Source organism: Lissotriton vulgaris, chromosome 3_1, assembly GCF_964263255.1.
Source record: "Lissotriton vulgaris chromosome 3_1, aLisVul1.2, whole genome shotgun sequence".
NCBI lineage: Eukaryota > Metazoa > Chordata > Amphibia > Caudata > Salamandridae > Lissotriton > Lissotriton vulgaris.
The window spans coordinates 2,014,837,784-2,014,862,837 of record NC_141689.1 but is presented as its reverse complement, the minus strand read 5'-3'; the positions used below and the strand labels follow the sequence as shown (position 1 = coordinate 2,014,862,837).

The 25,054-nt window shown below is 46.2% G+C and overlaps 1 protein-coding gene across 2 annotated transcripts in view; it reads left to right on the top strand.

The window, feature by feature from the left end:
- Positions 1-25,054, top strand: part of CENPU (centromere protein U) — a 740,965-nt gene that overhangs the window by 518,339 nt on the left and 197,572 nt on the right. For both annotated transcript variants that reach the window (XM_086962486.1, XM_086962485.1), the window contains one exon: positions 8,644-8,722. In XM_086962486.1, the coding sequence (XP_086818612.1) occupies positions 8,644-8,722 (79 nt within the window). The remainder of the gene's footprint in view (positions 1-8,643; positions 8,723-25,054) is intronic.

The window sequence follows — 25,054 nt, the reverse complement described above, 5'->3', positions numbered from 1 at the left end:
CCTGAACTGTCTGGGGACTGATGTTCCTCCAGAAGCTGTCAGGCTGTAGACAGCACCTAGGCCTTCTCCTCTCTTGCCTGGGCTGTTGTGGGTGTGAGTGTGGCAGTCGCTCGCAACAGCTTGTGATCCCTTGCACGCTGCCGCCCCCTGCGTTGCATTCTCGGTTCATGGGCATCTACTACCAATGTCTGTGCGTCCTCAGTCTCAAATCTGCGCTGCTCCATCCAGTCCCAGTCATCAGACGGTTTGGTGAAGAAGTGACTGTTGCTATTTGCCATCACTTTCAGCTGGGCTGGGAACAGTAAGGAATGTCTAAAGCCCACCTGTCTGAGCTTGCGTTTCATGCCCAGAAAGGAGGCCCTCCGGGGCTGCACAGCCATTGTGTAGTCCGGTAAAATGTAGATGCATGCCTTTTCATATCGAGCGCGGGTTAAGAGTGAGGAGCAATTGTAATATGCCTTCTTTGTCGCTGAAGTGCAGCACCCGCACCACCACTGGGTGAGGAGGGGCGCCTGCTGGAGGTGCGCCTAGCTGGCATCCGGTGAACGCATTAAAGTAAAAGCTGTGGGGACAGCACCCTGAGCTGAGTCACCACACTTAGCCAAGCTTCAAAGAACTGCACTGGGTCCGACCCCTCCGCTCCCTCGAGAAACCAAACGATGCAGAGGTTTTTTCGTCGGAATTGCTGCTCCGAATCCTCTGCTCTGTGTCCCTATTCCTGCCCCTTGGCAGTGAGCAATTTAACCGTCGCAATTATTTTGGATAATTTGGGCCGTGGTTCTGTCACAACAGTCTCCGTGACTCCCACTCTGCTAGCAAGTTTTCCTCTCTACAATCACCGTGTTGACCCTGTTCCGGAAGTCCCATCTGGTTTCAGTAATGTGTCCTGGCAACAGTCCCCCTCCGTAAGGTGGCTCCAACCAGGGTCTCGCCCCTGGGCAGTGTCCGCTTTTGAGGGCATCAACGGGGCAGGGGCTCAGTCTCTTCCAATGCCAGGTCTGTGTGCAGACGTCAGGAGGTATAGCCGAGCCTCTCGGGTCCCACACCAGCAGGCCACACTCGCTTGCGGTTTCTGGGAGTCACATATGGCCACCCAGGAGCAAATTAGAGTGCATGTCCGGGTGCCGTCACCTGCCGCCACTTTGCCTGGTCAGCTACAGGGTGCTAGGGCCACGGTGATGCCTGCCAGATCTCGGGTCGGCAATGCAGAGCCGCATTAGCCTGTGTCGACATCTTCCACGGTTCAACCACACCCCTGTATCTTGTGTAAATATTAATCCTTAAACACTTTTTAAATACAAGTAAGAAGCAAGATATGACTTCAGAAGTTGTGAAACACATGTTGGCTTGGCATTAGTGCTCATAAAAATTCCTAATAGAGTATTTTGAACTTTGTAACATCACACCTCCTGACTATAAACTTTGGAATTCTGTCAATAAAATGTGCAAAATGTGGAACGGTTCTTGCCTTTCTTTTCCAGAGCTTTTCCAGACAATCCTCAGAGTGTTCCCTTTCACTTTTTAATTTTATGTTTCCGTGGTGTGTTTGGGTCTGAAACCGACTAAGTAGTGTCGAGGAGTTAGTGGTCGATGGTGAGGTGTCTATTGAGGACTTTCTCTTGGATTTTGATTGTGGCTTGGCAGTGGCACAAAGATGATATAAGAACCCTGTCATGTCTCCTTTAGATACTGTAAGATCCCTCTGGGCTTTACTGTATAGACATTCTGGTTCAGCTTCTTTTTGTGGTGCCATACGATCGCAGGGATTAAGAGGATTTTTCACTCTGTATGTAAAACATCTATTTTCTTATTACTTCCAAGACACGCACCTAACAGGACCTAAACACAAGGCTTTGGCTGATCCTCTAGAAGGCAGAAGAGCACTTCCCAATCCCACAAACAAAAATAGCTTGATAATTCTGAGCTACCCCTCTCTACCATCCAAGAGTCATCCGGTCAAGCGCAGAATCTCCTTTTTTGCCTCGCATGAGTGACCATAACATTGGACCACTGGCAAATTTGTACAGAAAACTCCATTTCAGTCACCCAAAAAGGAAAAACATCTACACTTGCGGTAGCTACTTCTCCCGAAAGGAGCAGTTTAGACTGTCTGTATATCCCAAAGGTATCATGGATTCTATTCTAGATTAATTGTTAATGAGGAAGAAAATAGGGAAATGGAAACCTGTTATGGACTTACGGCAATTGAATACGTTTATGAAAAAAATCCTTTTGTTTGACGACCCTCAAAGAAGTCCTTCCGTGTGTTTCATGTACTGCCCTAGGTTGCAAGGCTATGCTCCAACGTGGTCAAATGCTTACTGTGATCTGGAGCTGTTTCAGGGAGGGGCTGGCATGTTTCTGTTGCAGCCGGGTTGTTAGAACTGGGGGTCTCTAGTTGACAATGGTGTACACCTTTGACCAAATAGGGACCCTTGCTTCTAAGTCAGGACAGGGGGATTACACTCCTAGATAACCCCTGCTCACCCCCTTGGTAGCTTGGCACGAGCAGACAGGCTTATCTCAGAGGCAGTGTTTTAAGCATTTGTGAATATACACAGTAATACAGTGAAAACACTACAGATGGACACCACACAGGTTTTTATGAGAATAAGTATTCTTTATATAGACTTAACACAAGAACACAAATGACAAAAATCCACAATACTGAACTGAAAGTTGACTTAAAGATGGTAAAAGTTACTTAGTTCAAGTTGGTGATAAATGCGGCACAGTTCCCTCAAAAGTACCTGGATGCGTATTGCAAAACAAACAAAAGGCTTGCAGAGTGGGAGATGCGTCAGTTCCGTGCTTCAGGGGAGATAATGCATTGCGCCTCAATGCTTGCGCAGAGTAGGTGATGCGTCTTGATCCTTACTGGAGCGGAGGTGATGCTTAGATTCTCATCCTGCGGCATGGATGCGATGGTCAAGATGGCGCCTTGATGCGATGCGACAATCCGGGTGCGATGCGATAAGATGGCGCCCTTGATGCGACGATGTGAAGACGATGCGTGCACGCTCGGCGGCCTCATGACGAATTCTGTAGCTTTTGGAGCCGCGACAGGCCCTGCGACACGCTTCTCCGGCGATGCGACGGCGACCTTGCGGCAGCGGCATGCTTCTCCGGTGATGCGTCGGGTAACAGCTTTGACGAAGGCAGGCTTCTCTGGTGATGTGGCGGCAACCTCTGCGGCAGTGACACGCTTCTCCGGCGATGCAACAGCTGCTACACGCTTCTCTCGATGCGCTGCGCTTCCAGCGACACGCAGGCTTTTGTAGACAGAATTCCCAGGAAGGAAACTCTGAGGGGAGCTGGAGGTGAAGTCTTTTGTCTCTGAGACTTCAGCAGGAGGTAAGCACAAGTTCAAGCCCTTGGAGTAAAATTCTGCAAGATGATGAAAGTTCTTTCAAAGTTATTTCTCCTTTCCTTTGCAATAAAGAAACCACTGCAGGCCAACCCAGCAATCAGCACACTGGCAGAGGGGCAGTCCAAACTCCTGCAGCTTTCTTGATTCTTCTCCTTGGCAAAAGGTTTGTCTTGTTCCCAGAAGTGATCTCAAGTTCTTGGGCCTGGGTCCTAATATTTATACCCCAAAATCCTTTGTCCTCTGAAGGCAGAGGGGCCTTTGCCAAGTCCAAACAAGTTCTGGAGCACTCTGTTTACAAGACTCCTTCTTTCCTTTCACAGTGCAGGGCAGAAACATTAGACGCCCCACAGGAGGTGGAGCCAGCATTGTGGAGGGAAGGCCCAGCACTCTTCAGGTCCCAGGTGCAACTCCTCCCTCCCATCTAGATTCAGATCTCTCTATTCACCACTGGGCTGACTCACCCTGTCTCCTGGAATTCCCCATCTCTGTCACTCAAACTCCAGACAAGGAATACACAACCTAGCAGAGGCAGGCTTGGATAGTTAGACAAGAAAATACCTGCTTTCTAAAAGTGTTTTTTTCAAACACAGAATGTTAAAACCAACTTTACTAAAAGATGTATTTTATCATTCTGAGTTCAGGCACACTAAATTCGGATTTCTACCATGTTCCCTGAGTCAGTTTGGATTATAAGATGTAATAATCTAACTGTTCATTCTGGCCTATGGAGAACGGGTAGCCTTGCAATAGTAAACAAGCATTTACAATGCAATAGGTCTTGCAGCATTAAAGTTTGAGTTATTGACATTGTGTATGACCATGCGTTGCATCAAATTTTTTTTAAAACGTTGAATTGGTGTATAAAGATTAATTGCACACTGTCTGCCTCGTGCCCGAGGTGCATCATCAGAGCTGTGTGAATAACTGCGTCAGCCCCGTGCATGAGGTGCATCATCAGAGCTGTGTGAATAACTGCATCAGCCCCGTGCCCGAGGTGCATCATCAGAGCTGAGTGAATAACTGCGTCAGCCCCGTGCCTGAGGTGCATCATCAGAGCTGTGTGAATAACTGCGTCAGCCCCGTGCCCGAGGTGCATCATCAGAGCTGTGTGAATAACTGCGTCAGCCCCGTGCCTCAGGTGCATCATCAGAGCTGTGTGAATAACTGCGTCAGCACGGTGCCCGAGGTGCATCATCAGAGCTGTGTGAATAACTGCGTCAGCCCCGTGCTTGAGGTGCATCATCAGAGCTGTGTGAATAACTGCGTCAGCCCCGTGCCCGAGGTGCATCATCAGAGCTGTGTGAATAACTGCGTCAGCCCCGCGCCCGAGGTGCATCATCAGAGCTCTGTGAATAACAGCGTCAGCCTTGCGCCCGAGGTGCATCATCAGAGCTGTGTGAATAACTGCGTCAGCCCCGTGCCCGAGGTGCATCATCAGAGCTGTGTGAATAACTGCGTCAGCCCCGCCCCCGAGGTGCATCATCAGAGCTGTGTGAATAACGGCGTCAGCACCGTGCCCGAGATGCATCATCAGAGCTGTGTGAATAACTGCGTCAGCCCCGTGCCCGAGGTGCATCCTCAGAGCTGTGCAAATAACTGCGTCAGCCCCGTGCCCGAGGTGCATCATCAGAGCTGTGTGAATAACTGCGTCAGCCCCTTGCCCGAGGTGCATCATCAGAGCTGTGTGAATAACTGCGTCAGTCCAGTGCTCGAGGTGCATCATCAGTGCTGCGTGAATAACTGCGTCAGCCCCGTGCCTGAGGTGCATTATCAGAGCTGTGGGATATGGGGTGGGTGCAGAAATAGTTCCTTGCCCAGGCCAGTGCCAAAGCGTGCACCAGGCCTGCATCACATCTGCCGATCGCGGGAGAACTTGTAGGCTGCGTTGTCATTTACCTGCAAGGAATGTTCTGACGAATGCAGCCCCGCAGGAAAGGGTGAGAGGAATTCCCTTGGCCTTATTGCTCAATCGCTTGTGTTTAACTGTTTTCAAGAGCAAGATAATGACCGGGCACTGTATTCCCGTGTGCGCATTTGTGGGGATAAAGCAAACTCATAAACAGGGCGAGTAGGTACCACTTAGCGCAGCGACGTCATGCCAGCCGCCAGAAGCGCACTACATAAAAAATATAACATACCAAAACACAGAATCTACCTTTCCAAGAAGGTTAACCAGTAAGAACAGCTTTTCATGTGTGCCGAGTAAGAACAGGTTTTCATGGGTGCCACACAGCTGTCAACTAGTCCCAAGCCAGAGCCTGTGTCCAGTGCTGTCTTTTCAGTCAGCAGAACTTTGCATGCTGGGACACGTAGGCAGCTGCATGCCGCCTCACGGTAAGATGAAACTAAACGTATTCAAAGTGTTGGCTTAAAAGCCCGAACTGGAAATGGTGTGCCTGATGACACAGGTCCAGTGGTAACTGCTGTATTGGATTTGTTTGCACGTTAGCTGATGTCTGTGGGACAGGGGGTGGTAAAAAGACCTAAATACTTCAGGCCTTTCTACATTGATAAATTATTTACGCAACCGTAGAATATCTATACATTTATTTAGCTAGAAACCGCAACTTTTTTTCACTATATTTTGTTTGTCATTATCCTCAGCTTCTAATGGAGTTTTAAACGAACTACAATTGTTCACTCAACAATATTAATAAGTGTGGAATCTTACTTTTTTTACTCAATTGCATGATGCCTCTGTAGGGCTTTATTGCTATTATTTTGTTCTTACGCACATGTAGGAATTTAATTTTCACCACCAATCTCCTGCTCCGTCTTTTATATGAACATTTGTAAGTGTTTTAGTAAGCTACATATATTCTTTAGTTATTGCATTATGATTGGGTTGATGTAGCGTTTCTTGAGAGGCACATTCCTGGCTCCTTCTGCGACATGCCTGTTTCGGGCTGAAGCACGTGCCACGTGACACGGGGTGCGCTCGTGCCTCCCCGGGAGCCAGGAAATGCAGAAAAGAAAAGCAGGCAGCGCTTTCAGTGCAGTTCATAGGAGAGTGCGAGGGTGGAGGGAACTCAGAGCTGCAGCAGTCCCAGGGCCGGAAGAGACCTCCTTACAAATGGTGAGTGCCCTTTCTGCTCCTCTGTTCTCCTACCAGGTACCTTACAAACACTGCTGCCTGCACTTTAAAGTCACTCTTCTGATGCCATCTGCCCTCTTGGACTTGCAGCACTTTAAATAGGCAGGTACCGCCAGCCTCCAGGAGTATGCCGTGCTGAGTGGAACACGGCACTTTAAAAGTTACAGTACAGGCACTACTCGCCAGGACTGAGGCACTTTTAAGGGGCCAGGATCGTAACTTCATACGTCTGCCGCTTCAGAGTAGCACTGCACGCCATGCTGCCTTCCATGAAGCCGGCCAGGAAGAGAGCAGTTATCGGCGCGCGTGTGTGTGTGTGACGGCGGAGGGGGGGGGGCTCGGTGCACTTGTGTGTGTGCGCATGTGTGCGACGGTGGGGTGTCTCTGTATGTATGTGTGCGTGCGTGCATGGGCGCTCGTGTGTGTATCTCTGTGTGTGCGCATGCGTGTGTGTTGGAGCTTCCCAGGAGACAGGAGATGGCCACAGCGAGCGCGTTCGTGCGCGCGTGGCCCGCTCCGATCGCCATGCGCGTGGCCAGGTCCTGTCTCCTGGAAAGCTGCGTCGCTAACAATAGGTCATTGGCGAGACTGCGCTTTCGCGCGGTTAACGCCACGAGACCTAAAAACGAACATGGCTGTAATTCACTATTAGGACATGCCACACACACCAGGGCATGTACTACCTTATCCTTACAATGCACCCTGCCCTTGGGCCTATCTTAGGGGTGTCTGATATGAAGAAAAGGGAAGGTGTAGGGACTGGCAAGTGGGTGCACTTGCCAAGTCGACATGGCAGTCACAGACTGCACACAGGCCTTGCAATGGTAGGCCTGAGACACACTTTACAAGCTGCTTCTGTGGGTGGCACAACCAGTGCTGCAAGCCCACCAGCAGCATTTGATTTACAAGCCCTGGGCACACATGGTGCACTGTACTAGGGTCTGACAAGTAAATCAAATAACCCAATCATGGAGTCACTAATTAGTACAATAATTTAACATAGGGAGCACTTGCACTGTGGCACTGAATAGCAGTGGCACAGTGCCCAAAGCATCTAACCATCAAAAACATATCAAAAACAGAGGAGGCAATCAGTGAAAATGGAAGGGAGACTCACGCCAATGATGCCAAGTCTAACAAGGGTCAAGACTGATTTGCACAGGGCCTTGTTCAAACTGAGGTGGCATGTTGAGAAAAAGAATGATTGGTTGGACAGCTACCCCGAACGAACGATTGCCAGTAGTGGTTTTTTTTTGCACATATCTTTGCTGGGTTTTTTAAGTCATTCCATCGCAAAGTATAAACAGATAAACAGACATGCAAGAGAAATAACCAAAAGAGCCAGCAAACAAATACTGGATGAGTCATATTGACAATTGTAATTCAATAGTAAAATAATATATCAAACAAAATATGAGCTTGCCAACTACAGTAATTGCCGTCACAGTTTACCTCTCCTTGTGTAGTCATAACATGGTTTCACCTTTCCTATAGCCCACAGATTCCCAGTGGTTAGACTTACTGCAAGAACTCCTCCCATCACCTTTTGTTTGTTTCATGAGTCAGCATATCAGTATATGGAAAATACCAATGCTGGAGAGCCAGAGCTACAAGTAAGTAAATAGGTTAATTTGAATAGTGGAGGAATCTTGAGAAGGCTTGCCTGTAGCCTAAGAATGTTAGCTTGTGATCCACACTCAATGAATGTTGTACTTTATATGTGTTGGGTGAAAGCCACATTACCTACTCACCTCATTTTATCATGCATCTGGGCACTTCTAAAAAAAAAAAACTGGATCGAACATGGGTTTCTCTTTGATTTGATCTGGGACTATTTCATTCAATGGCAGAACGTTGCTGGGCTTTAGTTGCTTAAGTAGCTATTCTGAGTGTACCAAATGACTTGCTTCATGTCATTAAGCAAAAAAAGTTTGTTAAAATGGAAGAGCTTGTGCATGGTTTCTTTGCAATTAAAGCACACCTGTCAACAGTAAATAACATGTTGAAACATTGTGTAAAATCTCATTTTTGTTAATGGTTTCTTCTAATTTTCAGAGAAGAAATTGAATACTGAAATGGGTATACTCCTAGAGTAGCGACTACTTATTAAAGAAAGCACAATTTCCCATTGCTGTAGTTTTAACTTCGCTAACATGTTTATTTTTATGTTTATCTTTAGACACAAAGTGGAATCTGATGTATGTTTGAGAACCGTTGACAGATTTCTCACTATCTTAAAGAAACAGCTCACTGATACTGTAAGTAGCCCTTAACACAACATGTTTAAGTGTACAGAATTACAACATGCATGTAATACAGCTGACGGTATCATCACCCGGTCTTTGCTGTTTTCGAATGTGCTTATTTTAAAGTATTTCTAAATATAACTTTAAATGAATTTTGCTACATAACTTAGGAATACAAATGTTATTCTTCATTCAGGATTTATTTACTTTAAATCTTAAGAAACAATGGGGTTGATTACAATGGCGGACGGGCTTCAGTTTATCCACCGTTGTTTCATATTTTGGACCGCCGGCCTACAAGGCAGAAGTCCCACGGTATGAATTACAATGCGACCGCCACCAAGGTGGTCGCATTGCCTATGTTTGGCATTGTGGCAAGTGCTGCTGGATGCAGCAGCCGCCGCAATGCAAAAAAGGGACTTTACATATCCCTGCACTGCGTGGCAGGCGATATGAGGAAGTGACCTAACTTCACTGCACACCCGACTTATGCGGGCACTTAATTATCGCCTATGATGGTCTCCAGATTTACATCGGAGCCTTAACCTCTTCCCGGCAACTACGGCACCCAGTACTTTATCCCCGGAAGTCAATTATCCACGTTGTCACCGGCCTACATTCGGCGCTCTACCACCGCGCCCACATCTTCCCCTGACTCCATGCACCCACAGTACCAGGTACTTGGAAATATTACTTGTTCACACCTTTTTTCTCCTGATGATGATCTCAAACAAATGAGATCGAAACTCTGTTGACCCCCTCTGCAACCAAAACTCCTCCATTACAATGATTTAATTGAAGTTTTGACTATTGTTGTCAATGTGATGTATTTTTAAATGTCACCAACGCCTCCCTTCACGCACCTTCACTATATTTGTGTGAGCACCAGAACTACCACCTGAATAAAAAAGTGATACTCCATTTATGCTGTGAATACATGTGATATAATTTCAACCTTGTGTCCCGCCATATATTGCGCAGCAAGTCCCTCGAGGGCTTATTTTCTGGTTCTTCTGATTAATACTTGCTTAAGTAATAGTAGCCAGGCTACCCGAGGACCCTAGTGGCCTCTATTGCACCAGTGTTCTATTCTATAACATAGACTACCCCTGGTCAGATTACTGGGGTTCCCTTGTTTTTGATAAAATAATATGGGATATGTAGAGGGGCACCATAGGTGCCCCAAAGTCCCGTGTCTAAGATCCAGTGGTGAGGGGGGCCCGCTACGGGCCCCCAAAGGGCCTGTTTATGGTGGGTTAGTCGCCATGAACAGGCAGGAAGAAAGGGACATCGTAATCCCTACTGTGGTTCCTGGTAGGCACCGCTACCATTGTAGGGACTATGAGCCCCTCCGCCGCACCAGTGGGCTCAAGGAGCCTGTCAGATGTGTGGCAGTCGGTTTTTACGACCGCCACACATCTGCCTGCCATCATAATATGTTGGGCGACAAAGTTGGTTACGATGGTGGGGTGTCCGCCACCGACAGCCTGTCGGTAACGGTCTCCCCACCATCGTAATTGGGCCCAATGTTAATTTGAATATATTAAAAGTAATGGCCAATTTTATTAAAGAAATAAGTTAATAATGCTGTAGTATTATTTTTATTCCACATTTAAAATCATTATTTTAAATGAATTAACAGTAATAGTTACCATTAAAATATTGTTGGTTTAATACATTTTTTTACTTTCACCTTTACTTTACCATAGGGCAATCACCACCCCAGTTGAGTAGATCTCTGCCTATGTTTTAAACCTTAAAAGTAGTATCTTTATACTTGTACGTTATGCTCCTCCCCCTGATTTCAGGGATTGGGGAGGTCTACACTGATGATTAACTTTACACTCCAACATGGTGAATAGCCAAAAGTAGGAAAGTTACTCTACTCTTATTTATTTATTTATTTATTGCATTTATATAGCGAACAGCTACCCTGAGGGTTTCCCGGCGCCTTGGATCTGATTTACCCAAATAGTGTGGAACTATTGGTTAAACAACCAGGCTTTAACGCCCTTCCGGTAATGGATATAACTAGGTTCCAGGCGTAGTTTAAGCGGAAGTGAATTCCACAAAACTGGGGCAAGGTAGGTGAATGAGTGTCCGCCCAATCGTGCCCGTTTAAACCTGGGGGCAGCAAATTTGGCCTGATGCATAGACTGAAGGTTACAAGAGGGTAAGTATTTATGGGCCAGCTTACATAAATACGCAGGTGCTTCCCCTGTGTTGATCCTGAATATATAACAAAGTGCTTTGAATTTCACTCTGTTGGCTATCTTAAGCCAGTGCAGTTTTTTAAGATGTTCCGCCACACTCGTCCACACTGGGAGATGGAGAAGCAACCTAGCTGCGGCATTTTGAATGACCTGAAGTCGGTTTATAGTATCTTTATTGGCTCCTAAATATAAGCTATTCCCGTAATCTAATCTTGAACCGATTAAGGCCTGTAGTACTGTTCTCTGCACCCCTTCCAGGAGTTGCCATAATATTTTCCTCAACCTCAACCATTTGAGGATTGCGAAACAGGTTGAGGCCATTTTGGCTGTTTGTGCCTGCATTGATAGTTTGTTATCAACTATTACCCCAAGGTTGCGTGCAGATTGTACCGCGACCCGTGTTGGACCCATTTCTGCCGGCCAGTGCGTGGGAGAGTTATTAGTGGGCAACCCAGTATACCCTTGAGGGTTTGGGTAAAAAGTATGATAGGGTGAAGATACCTTCAAGGGATTTTAGTAAAACAAGAATTTTGGAATCACTTAAGGAATGAAATCATGTGGGCTTAGTGATTTGAGCCCACTAGTGCTGGTTATGCAACAACATAGATTGATGTATATTTAAGACTGTCACTTGTTAGTGATCAGAAAATGGAGAGAGCAAAAAGGGATTGAAAGACGGGTGTATATTTAAAAAAGTATTTAATCTTTTATCAAATCAAGTTAAAATGTTGGGTACAAGATGAACAGCAATGGCGCAGAAGGGCAAATACATTAGTCTACACAGCCCTTACTACATCAATTGCTCAAGCTTTTCTACCTATCACAGAATTAATTAAACATTCAATGGTAGATAAAGCCACAGTCGACGTTTCGGTATCTATTCTTTCATGTGAGAGACCATCCTCAGGAAATGGATTTCATATCTCGAGTACCCTAGAAACGATAACAGATTAATAATTAAAACACTGTCTCTACCCATTGAAGGGATAATCTACATCCTATATATAACACCCAAAAAGCTCTCAATTATTAAAAATGAAAATTATATTTGAAAGTACCTATTAATGGAGACACAATCATAGCAGTTGTGAGATAACAGATTCAATCCATTTTCTGAGCTTTCAAATGTCAGCTAATATTTACACCATAAATGACATTCAGAGGATACATTCCACAAATAGAATCATTTTGTTTAAGGCATGCTTCACTCTTGCGTAATGCATATCCTAGTAACTGTTAGTTAAGACACAGTCATGTCAGTTGTGGAATACAAAGTTTTCAATACAATTTATGAACTTTAAAATTTCAGCTGTTGTTTACACTGTGACTGACATTTGAAGGATACATTCTGTAAATAAAATAGAACAAAAAATCATCGTGTTTAAAGAATGCTTCAATCTCGTGCGCTGCATATCCTAGTCAGTAAAAATTCAATATCATCACAATATCATACATAACACATATGTCGTCATTTGTATTGACATAAAAAAGTATGTTTTCACACAGGGAATCTGTTGGACTGACACCAAATGTTAACGCTCTATGCTTGGTTGAAATGTTATCCTGCAGAGATTAACAAACTAGAACAGGGATATATTTCTCAGATTGTTTAAAAATAATCCACAAGTAGAGTGAGGGCTAGTTGAAAAAATTACCCCTTATTTGTAACATATTTTTATACCTTGTTCATATAAGCGCACGTATCAGAGACTGGATTGCCTAGCGCTGCTGCCGGTTGAGTAATTAGCGGTTTGCGGTGATGTGCCCTGTGTTAGAATGATCAAACAGAGTAGATTTTGGTTACATTACATATCCTTGTATTAAATTGGGTTTTTGTTCAAATCACTGATTCCTTGCTTATTACCTTATGGGAGCCAGCAGGTGTCCCGGGCAGGTAGGATGATTTGCACCGCGAAGGCTAAGAATTGCCGTATGGGAGCCTGTATTTGCGGATGATATAAAGGCGATAAAGGTTGCGGTAAGGCTAATGATATCCCACATTCGCATATATAATTTCAAACTTTAGACTTAAGGTTTGCCGTTAATCTGGTCTTTTGCCCTTATATTCTTCGGCCTAAAACCAGCCTTTATATCTGAACACTCTGTATTGTTTATGTAGCTGGCAAACAAACTAATTGGTGGGTACCAGTGAATAGATTATTGGTACCAATATGTATAAAACTGATTTCGTGATATCGAGTTCGACTATATATTCTTTATGACAAAAAATTCAGCTGACTAAGGCTGTCAGAATTTTGAGGCAAAGGTGAGTAATAGCTTAATAATCACTAAATACCTGTCCAGTCAGTCACTTCCAGAAGCCAGTGCGTGGGACCCCAAAGATCCTTATGATCATTAAAAATAATCAACTCGGGGAGGAGCTTCGCCGGCGACCAAGATGGCCGCGTGAGCTCGGAGCTCCGAAGACCTCCCGATCCTCCGCAATAATCCTGCTACCCATCCTGTCCCACGATTGTGGGAATCGACTGCTAAGCCGGTCCTGATGCGGCACCCGCTTTCGGAATGAAAATCTGACATTCCTGGACTCAGTTAGCTCGACGGACCCCGGAGGCTCCGCCCGCGTCATTGGCGACCGTCGAGGGGTACAGCGGTGTCCTCACATGGTGCCTCCCTGCCTGCGCTTCGTCCCCCCAATGGGTGCCTCTTATCTTTGAGCGCCTTGCTGCACGGCCTCGACACCGGACCTTGGCGACACCGCTGTGTGCATTGTGCATATTGTACGAAGCTTCTTCGCCCCTGTTGACCGCCCGGCCCGTGAGTGCCAACATGGCGGGCAGAGGTGACCCGGACAAAGGCAAGTCTCAGCGGCTCAACAGAAAACCATCCCAGTCCCAATCCACCATTCCGGAGCGATTTTCCCAGTCTAAGGGATCACCGGGACTGTCGGGCCGCACTAAAGACTCGAGAAGGGATGAATCGCCGGACGACTCTGAAATAACACTTCGGGACGTCATGGGTGCGATAACGGGGGTGAAGACGGAGATGCACACTCTCCGCGAGGAACTGTCCAGCAAGGTTGACTTCCTGAAGATTGAGTTAAACCTCATCAGGACCGACCTCGGGAAGACTAACGACCGGGTGAAATCGCTGGATCTCAAGACTTCTAGCCTGGTCACTGATGTGTCCGATATCCAGACGGAGGTGCGTGACCTGAAGATGGCGAATGGATTGCTGGCGCGTCGACTAGACAAGTTCGAAGGTCGCGCGCGGCGCCAAAACGTTCGCATCACCGGGGTGCCGGAGAAGGCCGAAGAGGACTCGACTGAACTCTTTGTGGAGGACCTGGTGGTTAAGAACTTGGCACCGGGGGGCCTGAGTAAGTTCTTTTCGGTGGAAAGGGCCCACAGGGTACCGGGTGGGCCGCCGAAGTCTGGCGCCTCCCCTCGCCCTATCATCGCAAGGCTCTTTAACTATAGGGATAGAGACGCTATCCTGCAGGCATCGAGGACCGCGGGCCCTCTACGCTTCCAGAACTCTGAGGTGAACTTCTTCCCGGATTTCACTCAGGCTGTCCAGAAAAAGCGCCAGAGCTTTACGGGAGTGAAACGGAGACTGAGGGAGATGGGCCTGCGTTACTCCATGCTTTATCCTGCCAAACTCCGCATCGAGCGTGACCACCGGACCTTCTTTTTTGACTTCCCGGATGAGGTGGGACACTGGCTTGATACCCTGCCCCAGGAGCGACATGAACCGGCTGACCAGACGGAGGAGACCACCGGAGGCGCGGAAGCACAGGAATAATTGTTTAATCACTTGACTTTCTGAGAGCTGGGTGGCCGTAAGGGGCATCGACTTCAGACACTGCTGCTATTGGTTTGACTCGTTTTGTAAATAATATGGGGGATGACGGGGGGGATGGGATGCCTCCTTTCTCCTCTGTGGGCTTCTTATAGATTAGTTAAGGGGCGACAGGCACACTGCTAGTTGGGGTGGATTATAGTCTAATGCAGGGGTGCAGGGTGGTGGGTAGTTGGGGTGTGTTTTTTCAACTTCTTTCCATGTTTTACTCTTTGTTCTGGCTGAGGAACTATTGGACTGATATGTTATCATTGTGGGCGCCATTGCGGGTGGGGGGGGAGGGGCGGAACGTCCTTGATGATGGGGGGTAAATCTCTTAACTTGTTGAGCTGGAATGTGAACGGGTTGGGGGACCGCATTAAAAGGGGTGTCGTGTTGCAGATGCTCAAGCGATGTTCGCCGGATGTGGTTTTTCTGCAAGAGACCCATCTAGTGGGTCACGCCTGTAAAGCATTGAATAGACGTGGATTCAAAATGGTGGCACATTCGGGGTTCTCCTCTGGATCCAGAGGGGTGGGTATCATGGTGCGCATGTCCCTCCCGTTGGAGGTGGAGTCTGTGCTTGCTGATGAGAGAGGCAGATATGTGGCTGTGGTGGGCAGATGGGAGGGCCGCACGCTAGTTTTGGTTTCGGTTTATGTTCCCCCGGGGCTGCAGGAGACTACTTTCAGGGATCTGGGTGGCGCCATTTTAGGTCTCCCCGAGGGATTGTTGCTCGTGGGTGGTGATTTCAACTCCGTAGTCTCGGGGGACTTGGACCGCTTCCCATCCAGAAACCTGCGTCCTTCTCAGTCCTGGCTACCTGATTTTCTGAGCTCCATGGGGATGGTTGATTGCTGGCGATTGTTACACCCCACCCAGCGGCAGTACACTTTCCTCTCGGGTGCCCACGGTAGCCTTTCTAGAATAGATTACGTCCTCACCCCGGCTGCCCAGGCGTAGTCTGTGTCCACCGCGCGTCTCTTGGCTAGGGGCATTTCGGATCATTCCCCGGTTTGGGTCTCTTTTGACTTCCAGATACCCGCGTCCTCGCGGGTGGCACCCATCAACCCATGGTACTTCCGCGACCCGAAGACCAGGGCGCTCCTGGCTAAAGCTATGGATCGGTACTTTGCCGAGAATACTGGCTCCGTTGACTCTGCCGTCTCCCTTTGGGAGGCCTTTAAAACCGTGCTTCGTGGCGAGGCCTTCTCCCTGATTGTGGAGGCCCGCCGTCGACGGGATGAGGATGTGGTGCGGCTGGAGTCTGATCTCGCTGACTTAAACTCCCAACTGGCGCTGGGCCCGTCTCCCGACCTACTTCACGCTCTCTCCCTCAAACAGTCCGAACTCCGGGCGACTGCCACTGACGCGGCGAAAGCCTTGAGCAGGGAGCAACAGGGCAGGATATATGACTCGGGAGACAAGGCGGGCAAGCTCTTGGCATGGCTGGATAGACGGGAACTCGCGTCCCGGGTGGTCCCAGAGTTGGTGGGTGCGGATGGCCTGTCCCTGACGGACCCGGCGGCTATAGTTGGGTCCTTCGCAGAATATTTTGAAGGGGTCTATACCTCCGCGAATCCCCTCCCGGAGTCTGTTTCGGCTTCCCTTCTGGAAGACATCGAACTTCCCTGCCTCTCAGATCTCGAACGAGACGACATGGATCGGGACCTGACCGTGGATGAGGTGGCCTTGGCGATCCGGTCGTTGCGCTCTGGCAAAGCGCCGGGACCCAACGGCATCCCGGTTGAGCTTTATAAACTCAAGGCCGACACACTTGCCACACCCTTGTTGAATATGTTCCTTGAAGCCCGCGAGGCAGGAGAACTCCCCCTCGACCAACGACTTGCCACCATTGTGGTGATACACAAGGAGGGAAAACCGCGTGATTTATGCCGGTCCTAGAGACCCATCTCACTTTTGAACGCAGAACCCAAGATCCTGGCCAAATTGTTGGCCAACCGGCTAGTGGGAGTGATCTCGGACCTGGTTCATCCGGACCAGTCTGGCTTCATACCGCACCGGAATACGGCGCTCAACTTGATACGGCTCCACGCGGTCATGGCACGTGCTCATCTGCTTCGTGAACCCGCAGTTCTCGCCTCCCTTGATGCCACTATGGCCTTCGACTCGCTGGAGTGGAATTACCTATGGGCAGTCCTGGCCAAGTTGGGGTTTGGACCCGCTTACATCGGTTGGGTCCGGCTGCTGTACTCTGCTCCGCTGGCCAATGTGGCTGTTAATGGTCGGTTGTCGGCCTCCTTTGCGTTGCACAGGGGCACTAGACAAGGATGCCCGCTCTCGCCGCTCCTGTTCGCCCTGGCGCTTGAGCCTCTGGCGGCTTGGATCAGGACACACCCCGATGTCTCCGGGATAACGTGGTCCCCAGGTTTCGAGGACCGGGTGTCGCTTTACGCGGACGACATCCTTTTGTATCTTACCTCTCCCTGCCGCTCGCTCATTGTAGTTTTTGACCTGTTGGGGACCTTTGGGGCCCACTCGGGCCTGGTGATCAACTGGTCTAAGTCCTCTTTGTATACGTTGTGTGGAGACACTCCGCGCCTCCCCCGTGGGTGCTCAATACAGATAGCCCAGCAGGGCTTTCGGTACTTGGGCATTTACGTGTCGCGGGACTCCCGAGCCCGATATTTGCACAATCTACTTCCACCATTGGTGCGGCTGCGCCGGGACGTCGAGGGTTGGAAGAAGCTACCGATCTCCCTGATGGGCAGAGCAGCGTTATTTAAAATGATGGCGCTGCCCCACTTCCTTTACGCTCTGCAGAATACCCAGGATCCCGTGCCAGCTAAATACTTCGGGGAGATCGAATCCCTGCAGCGAGCGCTGTTGTGGGATGGTAGACCACGAATCTCGTTGGTCAAGCTGACCATACCATGCTATGATGGGGGTATCGCCCTGCCTGATGTGCGACGCTACTACTGGGCGTCCCAGCTCGCGGCAATCAACCATGGCCTCTATGGCCCGGCGACCAACCCGGGCTACGCCATGGATCGGTGGCTCGTGGGTGACGGGAACTATTATAGAGCATTATACTCCAGGTCTCTGGATCGGAAGCTGACGGGCCCCACTAAGACGATGGTGCATATATGGCGTGCAGTCACTGACACCTTGGGCTGGAAAGATAGGGTTACCATGGCCACCCCACTATATGACTCAGACATACTGGGAAAGCTGTGGCATACTAAGGGCTTCGACAGATGGGACACCATTGGGATATCTAAGGTTGGGGACAAGGTGGCAAGGGGAAGGGTCAAGACGTTTGAGGTGCTACAATCTGAGTTCCAACTGGCGGCGACTGAATATTTCCGACACGCCCAGCTTAGCCATGCCCTCTCCCCCCATATATCGGAGGGGGAGGCGATCCCCGAATCGTCGCCCCTGGAGGATCGGGTGCTGGACGGTCACATGCCGGACAGCGCTATCTCCCTAACGTACAAGAAGCTAATCAATGTGAGAGTTGATTTGATTGAGAGAGCACTGGGTGAATGATGGCATAGAGGTGGACGACGAGGAGTGGCAGTCGGCGGTCTCCTCCCCTAGAGAGGTGGCCATATCAGCACGGCTCCGCCTGGTTCAGCTGAAGATACTACACAGGGTGTATGTCACCGGCCCCAGACTCATACATATGGGGCTCTCAACGGATGGTCTGTGCCGGCGGGGATGTGGTATGCTTGCGACCTTCATGCACATCATATGGGAATGTCCTGGAGTTGCCCGGTATTGGACACGAGTGCATGAGGTGATGGAAGAGGTGACTGGTGTGGCCCTACTGGCTGAGGCCCGGCGATGCCTCCTCAATATTTGGTGCCCGAATGATTACAGCGTTGCCCAGACCCGTTGGGTCACCTTGGGCAACATGGTGGCCAAGAGAGATATCGGCCAGAAATGGGGTGCGCCTGCTCCTCCCTCGCTCAGCTTATGGGAAACCAATATGGACTGGTGCATGCTGCGTGAGAAGACGGTGTATGTGGCCAGGGGCAAGCCTAGAATGTGGAGGTCTGTGTGGGGTGCTTGGAACTCCTATAGAGGTGATATTTGCGACCCCCCTGTGGAGATTGACTCCGATGTCCAGCTTTCCCCGTAGTGCCCCTTACCCGTGGTTCCAGATAGGTTATCCTGGTGTGCAACCTCCCACATGCCTTATTGTTGTCATTATTATTGTGTGCTGTCTTGGGTGTGCGGCCCTCGACCCCCTCCCGCTACACAAGTCCGCTGTCTCTGTACCGTCCTCGGCCTACCTTCTTCCTCTTTAACTTTCTTTCGTGCTTAATGCACACTTCTTTCTCCTGGCCTTTGAGGCCTTCTTATTCCTTGGTTTATTCATTTCTAGGTTCGACATTATTTGAAAATTAAACCTGATTGCTTCTGCATATAGTATTGTACACAACCTTACCTGCTACCTCGATGCTGCCTGGCCTCCGGGATGTATGGCTGAATAGCGGTGTACTTTTTCTACAAATAAAGGTTTTCCAAAAAAAAAAAAAAATAAATAAATAATCAACTCGGTTTTATCCCCGTTCAGTTTTAATTTCTTGGAATGCAACCAATCAGCCATTCTCAGAAGCCCAGAGTGAAGAGGGGAAGTTTTGAATTTCCCGTAGTTGCTAGGGAGAACACTAATTGTGTGTCGTCCGCGTAGGAATACATTGTGAGGCCCGTTTCTACTGCAATTGTAGCTAACGGGATAACATAAATATTGAAGAGTAGCGGACTCAATATTGAGGCCTGAGGTACCCCGTAGAGGGAGTTCAGGACATCGGAGGTGTTGTTTTTAGAGAAGACCTGGAAAGTCCGATGTGAGAGGAATTGTTCCAGCCACTCCAGCACTTTCCTTCTTACCCCTATGTCATTTAGAGCCAGAATCAAGGTTTTGTGGGAGATGGTGTCAAAAGGGGCACTCAAATCTAAAAGAATAAGTGCCGCCATGCCCCCACTTTCCAATTCCTGACGGATCGCTTCAGTGACCCCTAATAGGGTAGTCTCTGTGGAGTGACCCCTTCTGAACCCGACTGAGAGGGCTGGAGTAATTTATTATCGTTGACTCTAAAGTGTAAGAATTAATGTACACTTGTAGATTTACTCATGTGTAGGTTTACCTTTGTGAATAGTCCTTCCAATTCTCACCCAAAGGAATCCTCTCAATTCTCATCCAGAGGAATCCTCATCATAGTCATAGGAACACTTTATTATATATATATATATATATATATATTCACTGACAAAACCATAGGTTATAGACCATATATAGTTAGGGATTAGCATTTACAAAACCTTAATTTACTCGCACAAAACCATAGAAATTCGCATATATAATTAGTTGCAATAACTATATATCGCGCACCCGCAATCCACTGCTGATGATGTCACATATTACATCATTCATGACATGGTCAGTGACATCACTGATGACATCTCAAATGACATCACTGATGACATCACTGAAGACATCTCAAATGACATCACTGATGACATCTCATTTGACATTACTTATCACATCACTGATGACATCATTCATGTGATAATACAATGAACCTCTTCCGACTCTAATATAACCTTAGATACAATCAGTGTAAACAGGCACTCACAGACTGTCACTCATCCATGGAGTTACTCACACACCTAGTCAGTCATGCAAAGAATCAATCACACCTCCATTTCCTCAACTATACAGTTATACCCACCTTACATATTCAAACATATACTAACACATATTTACTCTCTTATACAATCCCTGAAACAAGTTCACAATGATCCATACAGCCACTCACACATTCACTGGCTCTTATGCACAGTTATTTATATATGTCAACTCTCACATGTACTGTGTTTTACATATGTACTTACTTTGACATGTAGCACTGAGATATCCATTCACTCACCAATACACTCATGCACACAGTCAACCGCCCATACAGCTGTTTCCACATGGACTTTTGAACCCATACATCTAGTGAATCAACTGCTCACACATCTATGCACAGAGCCACACACCTCCCAGCCACCCACACACACACTCAGTCTCCCATACAAATACTTGGGCAACCAATCAATAACCCATATAGCTACTCATATAGCTACTGATCAACACATGTAGCAGTTTACAGAACAGATATAATGATGCACAAATTAAGACAGTTTAGTCACTAACCCATGCACTCAGTGAGACTCATTTAATCACTCTCTCATACAGTCAGTCATGCACCTACTAAATGCTTCATCCAGACACTTATACATCCACTCATTCTTTAATATGTAAGACATATTTTAACTTTACAGAAACATACAGTCACTGGATAATGTCATCGGTGATGTCATCATTAATGTCACTGACCATGTCATGAATGATGTAATATGTGACATCATCAGCAGTGGATTGCGGGTGCGCGATATATAGTTATTGCAACTAACTATATATGCAAATTTCTATGGTTTTGTGCGAGTAAATTAAGGTTTTGTAAATGCTAATCCCTAACTATATATGGTCTATAACCTATGGTTTTTTCAGTGAATTTCATTGGTTTTTTAAAAGCTAATATCTATAGCTGTAAAATATATTCTTATTCTAATTCACAAATATATTTTATATATTTTTGTATTTTATTTTTTTAATTCAATTTATATTCTAGTTTAAATTATATTTTCTTGTTTCGTTGCCCCTTATGGCGTGCTGCGTTAGCGCACCCGGAAGCGTTCTGGAACGCGAACCAAGGCGCGAAACGCAAAGCCCCGGAAACGATCCGAGGCGCGGAACGCGTAACGTAAGCATAACAGGTCATGTGACTAGTTCATAAAACTTTTCATTGGTTCATTTTACTTTTAGTTTCCTAATGATGGAACGCTTGATCATATGACGTAAAATAAACACTTTTCATTGGTTTAGAACATTTTTTTTTCCCAAATGATGAAAGTCCCACCTTTTTTCCTCACTCCGACTTTCATTTTTAAGAGAGAAAGACCTGTTTTTGCTTGCTTAGACATGGCATTTGTATTAGCTGCAGCTGGTGGATCTCCACCACCTCCACCACCAACAAAGAAGAGAGGACCAACTAGCCAGGTCATCTCCCAACAAGAGGAAGAAGAAGAGGAAGACGAGGAACAGGAGCAAGGGACAAGGCCGTTTTTTAAAGAAATGCCAAGGACGTCCCATGTTAAAGTAAATTTTATCTGGCAATTTTTTCTTTACCTCCTCATGAAAAGAAAGTAAATGCCAGGTACGTTACCTGCCTCATCTGCCACGATCAACTCTCCAGAGGGACCAAGAAAAAATATAGCTATGGTAATTATACCATGCATCGACACATGGAGAGATGGCACCCTCTTAATTATAGTGCTGCACAACTTAAAGATTTGGTGGATAACCCCCGACCGGCCAAAACATCCACCAATGACCTAGCAATAACTGAATCAGAGGCAAGGGAAACGGTCCCAAATCTCCAAAAGAACTTTGGGCAGATGAGATTGACATGTGTAGCTTGTGGAAAATTAATTTCATGTGGAGAGAGGAGTATTACTCTAATAAATCGACAATATGAAAATCATCAATGTCCAAAACGTCCAAGAAAGTAATTTTTTTTTTTTGTTGCTCCTGTTGAGCCCTTTGAAGTGAATCATTTTTGTTTCCCCTTCCTCCAAAAAAACACAAAAAAATATAAAACATCAAAAATAATTTTAAAAAAAGTTCTTTTCAGAACTACCTTCCCTTTTAAAAAAAAATGCTAGAATGTTTAGCACTCTAGCATCCTCTATTTCTTCAGATACGCTTCACGGTTAGCGTTCCGGTACGCGAACCGGGAGCGAACTAAAAATTTTTTTTTTTTTTAAAAAGACGAGTAAATATACAGAGAGTAATGTGAAAAGAAAAAATCACTGTTTAAATAACCAAACTGCCTGTCTGTACTGAAACCCAACAGTGCCTTATCAGAATACAAAATGGAAGGACAACAAGAAAATAACTTGCAAATTGAAGCAGGAACACAAAACGAGACGAAAATTGACCATGATTTATATGACGATTCAATAAACACTGAACTTCTGCAATGTGTGGATGCAGTAGATTTTCTACTGAAAAATGAAGAAAAAAATGATCATGATTTTTTAGAATTTCTTTTACATTTTGAGAAACAATCAGAATAATAAATTATTATTTCTTAATTCAAAAATTGTTTGACACATTATTCATTTTTATATGTATATTGTAAACTAGTACCAAATGGATTATAATGTAAAGTCAGACTTATAGTATACTGTGCAACTTTTTTATGTTACACAATAATTGTGCTCATAGTTACTTCCTTTCTCCAACTATATAATCTCCAATGTGTATTTAACATCTCTTTATCATCTCCTGCCTCCATGTTGTTTCGGCTTTCCAGACAGACTATGGTATGAATTCCATATACCACAATAACTTCTATAACAACAGGCAAGATATTTACAAAGGAGACGGCGTTTATTGATTTGTAGACTCTGCATTGGTACCTACATGTTGCTACGTAAATAAAAAAAAACAAAAAAAAACAACAAAATGAACAATCAATAAACATACAATAAGTTAAAAGTCAATCATTCTTGTTTCCTTATAGTACGCTCCCCAGACCGCTTTCCGGTACGCGTACCGGGCGCACCCTTTTAAAGCCTCCACATCAAACCTAGGGGGTCAGGGAGGATCTACTATGCCCCCTTATGGTCATTTGCCCCTTCGTTTTGGCCTCCTCTTGTCTCTCGATCCTACCGAGAGACAAAATGGCGGCCGCTACGGACTGTTTAGAATGTTGACAGACACCAGAGAGCCAAAACAGCTTCGCTTCGCAAAGCTCCTTTACGCGACAAGTTTGCGTACTGGAGCGCTACCCGGGACGCTGTCACAGATATATCTGTTTTTTAAAACGTTAATTTCTCAAAATCCACTGGAGCACATATATTGAGACCCAGCAAAGGCACATCGGGCTAACAGTCCCTACAATTTTGCCAAGTTTCGTGCAAATCCATTCAGCCGTTCGAGCTAAAAGTGAGGCCAAACGCCCTATGGAAAACTCAATGTTAAAAACGCGTTTTGGGACCCCCCTTTTTTCTCGGCCCCCCTTGACGAAACCTCCCCAAATTTTCAGGGGCTGCTCAGAAACAAAAGGTGCCATTTTCCTGAAAATTTCAGCCGATTCCGTCCACAAACGCCAAAGTTATTAGACATAGAATTTTCAAAAGTCCCATAGAGAAAAAATCCTAACTATATATACCTACTGGCGACCGCCAGTAGGTAATATATATATATATATATATATATATAATCACAGCAAAAAACGGCGTACCAACGAGCACTTAGAGGAACAAAACACCGGAGTCAGGTCAAGGTTCCAGAGCAAAGGGTTTATTAATCCATAAACCTCGTGACGCGTTTCGCGCTTGGAAAGCGCTTGTTCACACAAAGTCTGCACCATTACAATCACGCTATATGGGCATTCTCACTTCCGTGTCATGGACAACAACAAAGGACTTGTTTATGGTCGCCATCTTTGAGTGGTGTAACAATCATTATAGTCAAAACGTAAAACAAATAACAGAAACGTGTACGATATATCGTGTAAAGTATACAAACACATAGGGCGGCATCATATTATGATTGCTAGTGCATTGTGCATGACACATATTGCCAAAAATGTGGAATCCTGCTAATTCGCTTGTTAGTGCGTTTGTCAGCATAATATATAATACATGTAAAACCACTGGCAAAGGAAAACTGTTCTCAGATAAGTATGGTTAGGTCATCGGATACCTTACAATCATGGAAACAAGTCAAGATCATTAATGTAATCAAAACGAAAAATCGGTTGCGATACAAAATACTGTCCTACCCATTAGAGACATAAAGTTAAAGGGTCTCATGATTGGTACGCACAAATACTAAAGTTGAAATGCAAAAATAACTGTGCGATAAGATCAAAAATATATATATATACTCGGTTCGAGCGCTGGTTAGTGCGCACATAATACATATCATGATTATTCATTTCAGGAATTACCATACATAAAAAACTTTTTTGCCATGCATAAAAAAATATAAAAGTCTCAAGCTGCAAGATATGAATATCATCATCCAGCTATATTAAGTCCATGAGTGCTGTCCATAGCCCATATGTATAGGAGCACGGTGCAAACCCTTAGATGGAATGAGTGAAGTTCACCTCCTGATAGTGTCCAAATGTCACACGTGTTATTCAAAATCCAAAATTACTGTGAAAGTCAAATATGAAAATAAAATACATCCATGGATGGGAGAAAAGAGGAAAAAGAGTCATGACGGTAGGCAGGGACACTG